The 8,986-nt window shown below is 51.2% G+C and overlaps 1 protein-coding gene across 2 annotated transcripts in view; it reads right to left on the reverse strand.

Moving 5' to 3' along the window:
• IGFBP2 (insulin like growth factor binding protein 2) overlaps positions 1 to 8,232 on the reverse strand; it is a 65,428-nt gene extending 57,196 nt beyond the window's left edge. The window contains exon 1 of one of the 2 annotated variants that reach the window (XM_068138902.1): positions 7,788 to 8,232. In XM_068138902.1, the coding sequence (XP_067995003.1) occupies positions 7,788 to 8,190 (403 nt within the window). In that variant the 5' untranslated portion in view covers positions 8,191 to 8,232. Of the gene's footprint in view, positions 1 to 6,901; positions 6,975 to 7,787 lie in introns of those variants that run through there. The other variant, XM_068138903.1, reaches the window with a different exon arrangement.
• Between the last annotated feature and the right edge of the window lie 754 nt (positions 8,233 to 8,986).

Below are 8,986 nucleotides of genomic sequence, written 5' to 3' on the forward strand. Positions count from 1 at the left end.
CTCAAACCCACACAAGCACCTTTAAGAAATGACTGCAGTATCTCCAGACTGAACAGCAAGCAGCCCTGAGATGTGGACAACAGATGCCCACCCCTTTCTAGTTTAAAACAGCAAGAGAAAGAGATGGGACAGTTATCAGACAACCTCCTCACCAAGCCAAGAGAAGCTTGTTAGCATGAACTGGGTCTTCCACAACCAGCCAGAAGAGATGAGAACAGACTGCTCTGGCTGAAAAGCAGTATCTTTTGCTGTAATCTTGAGCAGGAACACTGAGCAAAGCTTCATGAATTTTCCTCACATTATAGGACAGACAACACCACATGACACAAGTGACTGCAACAGGACATCACTTACTGTAGGCATCTTGCATCACCAGGCTATGAGGACAAGCTGCAAGGAGGCACAAAACCTGATTGCTAAAATTGCCTCCAGCCAATAAGATATTTGAGACATTATTAATTTCAAGGGCAAAGCATCAGAAATCCCCTCATCCCACCTGAGCTAGTTTATCTGCAAAAAAATATTTAAGGAAAAGCAGGGATTTCAACACTGTCCAATTCCCACCAGTGATTTGTGTCACTCTCAATTACAGCCCAGAATGAAATACTAAGAAATCGTTCCTCACAGCCGGCAGAATTAATGGGATCTTTGACTACAGAGAGCACCAAGCAGCAAACTTGTTCCCTTACCAGCCAAGAGGCACAGTGCAGCTTCCTTCAAAATAAAAGCTGCTACGTCAAAGGATAGTTTAAGGCTTATAAAAGTGACCTGATGTTTCCCAGTATTCCGGTCCACATGATGACTGACCCTTTCCTTTCTAGAGCAATCTATTTCCACCATAAACTGACATAGCAAGAGATGTTATCTTCTTACTGGTATCTAGCTAAATTATGTGAGGGGCAAAACACTGAACAGAAGACAATAATGCAGTTACAACAAGCTGTCAAATGCTGGGCTGCAGCAGAGCTCTGATAACTTGGCACTAACCCCTTTCTATTAAGCCTGTTCTTAGGATAGCCACCACATCACGTCCACTTGTAATTAGATGGCAACTCACACGTTTAATGAGGTCATGCTTGGCCAGTTTGTGAGTGAGCAACATCTCTCAGCTTGCTGGCAGCAACTGCTGAAAGCAGGCAAAGATGTTTCAGTCACACTGAGTCTGATAAAGGTAGTTTATCTTTGCAGAAAGAATAATAAGCCTAGATTTCAATCAGCTAAACTGGCAGAAAACTCATCCTTCAAAGGAAGTGAAGATTGGGTTGGGTTAACTCCCTATCATGGCTCATCCACAGCCCAGACAAAGACCAAGACCTATATTACAGAACAAAAGGATGTGCAACAGGACAGTGAGGGAGTGGGGCACAACTACCATGAGATCAGCTCAGCAGAGATGAAAAGCAGTGCAGAATAACCTGCACGGTGTGTTTGGGCCCCACACAAGGATTTTTCCTTCTCTCCCCAGTCCATACCAAGACCATTAGCCTCCAAATACCATTGCACACTAAGCACCTATGAGGCAGCATGCTGTTGCATGGCACACAGCAAAGGGGCAAGTAACCTAACTCCCTCCCTGCAGGCAGACATGAGGCACTAACGCAGCTTTCCCTACAAGGCTAACGCCATCAGGTGAAGCCTTTCTCTTCCACTGAGGACAAACCTGCTTCTTCTGGCAGATGCAAACAGTCAGCAAAGCCAAGATGGAAAGCCAAGCCAAATGTGTTCAGTATGTGTTGCTAAGGACACCTTTGAAAGCAGTCACACGCATCGATTCAGGAAGCACCTCCCCAAGGAAAGGCCAGGGGTGAAGACGGGTGGAAGCAGAGGCAAAGACAATGGCTTTGCATCCCTCTGATATGTAAGGGGTCTGCTAAGCAGCCACTGGATCAAAGTCATGTGTTTCACCCTGGTTCAAGGAAAGAAAGCAGGATTTCTTACATATGGAAATTCAGTACACCACCAAGCCCAGCCCTCCTCCTGTAACAGAAATGCTTTACAAGCATCTCTTAGGTTTTAGCTTGACCACCTTCTTATTCTGTCTGCCTAGAACAAAAGATCCTCCCTGAAGTAATCACAGCCTCAACAAAGAAGGCAGACAGTGACCACGCTCAGAAAGCTAGAATTGCCCAGTCCAAGCAGAAACACAAAGAATCCACCAGGGAAACATCTGCTCCTCCCAGCTCCTTAGTGCTGAATGCAGGACCAGGAAAAGCAGGTACAGGAATGCTGCTGGCCACCAGGATGAAACCCTGTCTTCACAAACCTGGTTGTGTTTGTGGGTTACAGCAACAGCTGTCTGGCGGGCAGATAAATTAGCTCCAGATATTACTGCAGCCAGGTCTAGTACAGAGCCGTACACAAACACACCTCTTGCATTCCAGTTTTCACTGTTTTGCCTCCCAAATTGTTTATCTCGGCTCAATTCCTGGATGTGGATAAAACAAACGACATGGACTTTCTCACAGACAGGGCTTCTTGCTGTTCTCTTGACAAATACCATGCTCAGCAAGTGTGAGCCTGAAACCCAGAGGAAAGGAAACAACTGCAAAGGGCAAGAAGGAAACAGATCGTTTGCCAAGGGACAGCATGAAAACACATTTCTCCTTTGGGCCTGAGCCTTAATATCTTCCCAGGCTTTCCACTCCCTCTCAGCCACCATTTTCATACCACCATCCCTACAAACATAGCAAACTCTAGGGGGACTGGGGCAGGGAAGAGCATTATTTTCAAGAAGCTGCTCTACAAGGTGTTATTTATTGTCTGATTACTTAAGATGACATCTAGCTCAGGAGCACACCAGGTTAGCTCTTGACAAGACACAGGTGCCACAAAGGCTCTTAGAGACACAGTCCACCAAGTGGTAAAGCCCCAGAGGCAGCTGTGTGCTTTTTCACCCCCATAATCCATCTTTAGAGCTGTTAACTGCATTTTACCTCCAAGGCAAGGAGCTCTGTAGATGTTTGGTTTATCCTGGGCAGAGCCATTGCAGTGGACATATTAACACACTTTGTGGATTTGATTCTTGCAGTTGGCTTCCTTGGTGTCTAGTAATGTCCAAACTTCCACAAGCCAAGCTGACCTCCCATGGGCAGGGACACCTCTCAACTAGACCAGCGTATTCAAGGCCCCATCCAACCTGGCCTTGAATTTGTTGCTATCCTCCTTCTTATTCTGGTGCTCAAAAGGCACTTACACAGCACAAGGAGGATACTCATAGCCTGGCTCTACTCTACCCCTCACTCACTTTTTAGCAAGACAGTGCCTTCCAGTGAGCACTGCTGTGTTAGATCTGGCCAACTGGACCGACAGAAGGACTGATTACACACATGCACATGCAAATCATGACAGATGCTTCATTTCCTTATAAAAGCAGGAGAAAAGCAGAAGTCTTCCTTGGCAATTCAGTGGACATGAAAAATGCACTCATAGCATTACTGGCATGGTTTTCAAGTTGCTGTTAAAATTCCACTTATATTATGCTATCTCCAACCTCAGAGTCATCTGTGTTTTGGAGCAATACATTAAGCTGTCTATTAGCAGCTGACTGCCAAGGGGAAATGGGAGGTTTTGACATTTGACCTGTAAGGAAGGATGTGTGGCATTTGGGGCTACTCAAATAAGGATTTTAGCTGGATGCTAAAACAAGCTGCATTTTTAACAGTTAACCATTTTGGCACTGGTTTTGCATCATGGGAGTTCAAAGTGGAATCCTTGACCAGGTGAATGAGGCAACCTCAGCTGTGCAAGTTCAAGGCTGCCTGGGGCTGCATTCTTTGCACAGCTCTGTTCCCATTTGGAAAGGATACTCTGCACTGGCATGGACTGGAAAAAAAAAAAAAAACCCACATCTGTTTTAATAAAGAAGTGAGATTCCAAAGCAGGACTCGATAGCCAGCAGCAGATTCTGAGGCAGATCCCACTGAATTAGTACACACATCCCAACAACAAAATAAAACAATTCCACAAACCCCATTGATCCTCACTGGCAAAGGGACATAAAAATACCCTTAACTAGTCAGCTTTGAACAGTGGCTCAGGAACATTTTTTTTTCTAAGGGGAACAAGTTTTATCCCTAGGACCTTGTCTCCATCAGGAGAAAATAGGTGTTCTTCAGCTTTTCTGATAACCCGGGCAAGACAATTTAGGATATTTACTGACATGGCTAAGATCAGCCCTGCTCCACTTCTAGCACAAGTTCTCACCCCGTAGAGCAGCACTGGCACCCTGATGCCTCTGAAGGCAGTTCATGTCATTGATCTGACAAAATAAAAAACATTGGTTTGTTTCCTGGAGCTGCCTTTCTGCAGGATTAACTCCAGTGAACCAGCCCGCTCTGGCATAAGGTGAGAACTAAACTCAGCAGAAGGAAGGCAGAACATTGCAGCTGAGAGCCGGACAAGACCACACAAGCCTGATTTGTTCATGATGGCCAAAGCACAAAGCAGCATCCCCACCCTCCAGCTGAGACTGGAGAGCCTGAGACCCGCTAATGGTGCCTGAATCACCTCTCAAAGCACATTGTGTTTCAAAGACCCATTTGGTCCTGGACCACCCTAGAACTGCTTGGAGAGAAGATGGCTATCAAGGACTGGGACATTATCTGCCAGCACACAGACTGTTAACATAAAGTACAGACAGCACTCACTCTGCTCTCTGTGTCCTCAGGCACATCATTTAGTCCACCTGCAAAACAGCATGCCAATCTCACTGAGGTGCTGAAAGAATAAACACACTTGAGACTGGCATGACCTCTGCCAGCTACACACACACAGTAACAACCCTCTGTCCCCAGTTCAGGCAGTTCTAGTCAGCAGCACGTAAGGTTTGTTACACGATGACCTGAAATAAACTGTAAAAGAGTGTGGTACACTAACATCTAAACTATTCCAGAGGCCCTGATCCCTGGAGGTGCTGAACCTCCATATCACTCCCACCATTGGTGGGAGTTCATGCACTTGCCTCCCCAGGGCGGGTTGAAGTTCTCAGCCTGATTTCCACAGACTGCTGCTGTTTTGTTCCAACATTCCCAACATCTTCAAAATACCCAAAGCCTCTTGTGCAACGAGCAACATCCTCTGCTTCCTAGCTACATGGCAGTTTGTGTTACTTTCCGCCTACAACGATTTCAGGGTTGGCTTTACAGACCTAAGTGGAAGACTAAACAATGCTGGACCCACAGTAAGAGAATCTGCAGTTTTAATCCATGTTTCATTTGGGCAATCCTTCTGCCTCTCATCAGGGACAAAAAAACCCAACTTGCCAACCTCTTAATTTAGGAATAGCACGAGCTCTGCATTCCAATCCTGAATCAGCCAAAGGAGTCTTTTCAAGCTGGAAAGGGGGAAAGGGCAAATACCTTCAAGCACAGTAAAAAGGAAAAAAGGAAAAAAAAAAAAAAAAAAACCACACACCTGCCTTTTGCAGGCAAAAACTTGCTCTTGGGGCACTCTTGAAACTAGCTTGACATCAGGATTTGAAAGGGAATTCCAATCCCTGCTCTTGGGGGGTGCCAGACTGCCTTCCCTGACACCACATTAAACCAAAAGCAATCTCTCCCTCCTATATAATTTGCAGGCACACTGCAGATGGAAGAGAGGACATGGTTCTGAACAGAAGAGTATCAAGTGAAGCTGGCAGATTTGGGGTTTGATTTTGTTGGACTTTGGTTTGTAGTTTGCTGTTTGGGGTTTTTTTTTCAATCGTTACAACAACCTGTTAAAGGTTTAGTAATCTGAAAAGAGCAAACCCTTTTCTGCATGGCCAAGCTCCCCTGCCAAGCTATGCTAGACTGAATATTCCAGCTGTATGTTTCATGTCATGCTGATAAAGATGCACCAGTATTTTTATTAGTCACCACCTATGGACACTACAGAGCATACACATTAAAGTGTTCTTAAACTGCTGTTTACCTGCACACAGATATATCATATCCGTTGTACTGCAGTGAAGATAAAAAAATCAAGCAAAATACCCAATGAAGCAACATGATCCTGAAATAAAGCCCATAAAAGCAAAATGAGCAGCATTAACTCAGAAAATCACCGCTCAACCCATCACTGCAATGCTCTCTGCCATCCCTCCAACTTCTTGTAAGAGCATAAGCCTGGAAGTCAGCGCCAGCATCCTTAAATCTAAATGCCCTTGCTTCTTCTGGGGGGTGTAAAATTCACTCCCTTGACACTCACGTTCTGTAGTGATGCGAAATTTCACATCAGCATGTACTCCAGACTCCTAGCTCTCCCCAGTCCGTCGCAGCTGGGCAAAGGAGGGAGAACAGGAGTGGGGCCAAGGAGTGGGACCGCAGCAGTCGTAGCCTAGGTGCTTGGAAACAGCAGTTTGCAATGTGCAGTCTTCCCTGCTGCTGGTTTTCCTTCCCTCCTCTCTCTCCTCCTCTCCCCATCAAGCGGTGCAGCGTTCGTGGGTACTCAGCTGCGCTCCCATCCTCCCGGCGAACAAAGCCGGGAGGTACAACCCGTTTCAGAGAGCTTTTAAATAAAGCCTCAACAAGAGAGAAGAGAGGGAATCTAAAGTCGTATTGCTGAACTAGTTATGCAAACAGGGTCAGAGCCCCAGTCGTAGCCGGAGGAACAAAAAAACAAGCAAGAAGGGAGAAGTCAAGAAGGGGTGATTTCAAAGGAGAAAATGCCGGTTTCTACTCCCAGACCTGATTCGGCAATTTTCAACATTCCACGCCAAGGGAAAAAGCTTGCGGGCGATAGCAGGGGAAAGGAGGCATTAATAATACCAAGCTCTGCTGTATCGGCATGCCCAGAAGCGCTCCCTCCCACGGCAATTGCAGCAACAGGTCAGGAGCCTGTTGATGTCCCCATCCTTGGGGCTGTGCCCTCGAGGAACACTCCTGCTCCCCCGGCACCCAGTGCCTGGATCAGGAATACATACCGAAGCCGGGGCACCCACGGGAGACGGTAACAGCGAGCTCTGCTGGGAAGGAGGCCATAGGGAACACGGTCCCTACATAACAGAGACCCCGTAGCCCCTCAGCCCCATGATCCTCCCACACTGCCTCTCCCCGTATCTTTGGGGCATCCATCACTCTCCAGGGTTACTTTACTCCCCCACCAAATCCAAGTCTGAACCTCCGCCTCCCACAGCTGCATCTTCCCGAACTTCACCCTTATCTGCCTCCATGAGTTTTCTTCTCCAGAAGAACTTAATCTCCGTCTTGCCCCTGAGGCCAGACCCTTTCCCCGTTACACCTCACCCCTACTGTTCCTGCCCCGTGCCATGGACACCTCTCTCACCCCTGGGACAGCTGCACCCCTCAAATACCCATTTTCCCCATCCCCCAAGGGGTGCATTCGCGCTCCTTCTCCCCCTCCATCTCCCCTCATTCCTGCCCTTTGTCGCTTCCTGGACTATCTCGCAAGGATCCCCCTTCCCTGCCCTCCCCCGAGGGATCCTTCTGCCCCAGCAGGACCCTCTTTAGGCCACTCTTTAGGATCACTTTGTCTCCTGGACGCGCCAGTGCCCCGCTGCCCCTCTGCTACCCCGGCGCTCCGTCTGGGGTGCATGATACCCAGTGCCGCTGCACAATGCCTGGTGCCCAGCACCAGGTCGCCGGCTCCCGGTGTGTGGTGCCCGGTGCGCGGTGCATAACGCCAGCGCCCAGTGCCCAGCACCAAGTTACCGGCGCCCGGTTTGCGTTGCCCGGTGCCCAGCATCAGGTCGCCGGCGCTAGTGCCCCGTCCTCGGTGCGCGGCTCTCGGTGCTCCCAGCCCGACCCGCGGTCCCCGCTGTCGGCTGCGCGGTGCCGGGCGCTGCTCACCTGCGGGGCGCTCGGCGCTGGCGCCGTACTCGGCCGTGTCGCGGCGGCGGGCGCAGGTGCCCTGCCCCTGCACCAGGGCTTGAAGGGGCAGCTCGGCGCCGGGGTCAGGGTAGCAGCGCAAGCCGGCGGCGCAGCGCGGCGTGTAGACGCCGCACGCCTCGGCCTCCAGGCGGGCGCACACCGGGCAGCAGCCGCAGCCCGGCTCCCGGACCAGTTCGGGGCAGGGCGGGCGGGCGGCCGGGGGGCAGGCGGCCAGGCGCTCCGCCGTGCAAGGCGGGCAACGGAACAGCACCTCGGGCAGCGCCGGCCCCGCCAGCGCCAGCGCCGCCGCCGCCGCCACCACCAGCAGCCGCGGCCAGGCGGCTCGCGCCGCGCCGCCGCGACCGACCCCGCCGAGCGCCATGGCGGGACTGACGGGCGGCGAGGTCGGCAGGTGGACACGCTGCTCGGCCCCCCGGCGGCGCGGCGCGGAGAGGAGCGGAGCCGAGCGGCACGGCACGGCGCGGCACGGCACGGCGCGGAGCGGGGCCGGGCGCGCCGCGGCGACGCCGGGTCCTAGAGCCGCCCCCGCGCCTGCCCCACCCAGAAGGGGTCGGGGATGCCCCGGAGGGGAGAGTGTGCGAGCGCCAGAGGGTGTTGGAGGCTGCCCTGGAAGGGAGAGGGGTGTATCACAAAGGGGAAACTGGTCAGACCCAGAGGGGTTTGGGGGTGCCCCGGAGAAGAGAGGGGATACCCCGAAGGAGAGAGGGAATGAGACACAGAGGGAGACTGGGGCTGCCACACATGAGGTGTAGGATTGACTCAAAGACGAAATGGTGGTCTGACCAAGACGGGGCAAGGGCCTGCTGCAGCAGAAGTCAGGGTCTGCCCCCCAGGGGACAGTGATCTGCCTCGAAAGTAGGCTGAGGCCTGCCCCAATGCATACAGCAAGGCCATAGGCACAGGGAATGGAGGTCTGACCCACGGGAGCAAGGCATTGGGGCCTGCCCCTCCCATAGTACAGAAAGGGGTGGATATCCAACCCACAAGAGGGTTTGGGTCCTGTGTCACAGGGACACTGTGCTGGGAAAGGGGACTGCGTGATCGCCACATCCACAGAGACAACAGGGGCTGAGCCTACTCTTCCCACACTGCTCCAGAAGGGCTAGGCCAGGCACAGGCATCTACATTTGAAATCCGCTCCCATCATGGGGATGGAG

The sequence above is a fragment of the Melanerpes formicivorus genome, unplaced genomic scaffold, assembly GCF_026170545.1.
Source record: "Melanerpes formicivorus ecotype bairdi unplaced genomic scaffold, bMelFor1.0.p_v2 SCAF_5, whole genome shotgun sequence".
In the NCBI taxonomy this organism is placed as follows: domain Eukaryota; kingdom Metazoa; phylum Chordata; class Aves; order Piciformes; family Picidae; genus Melanerpes; species Melanerpes formicivorus.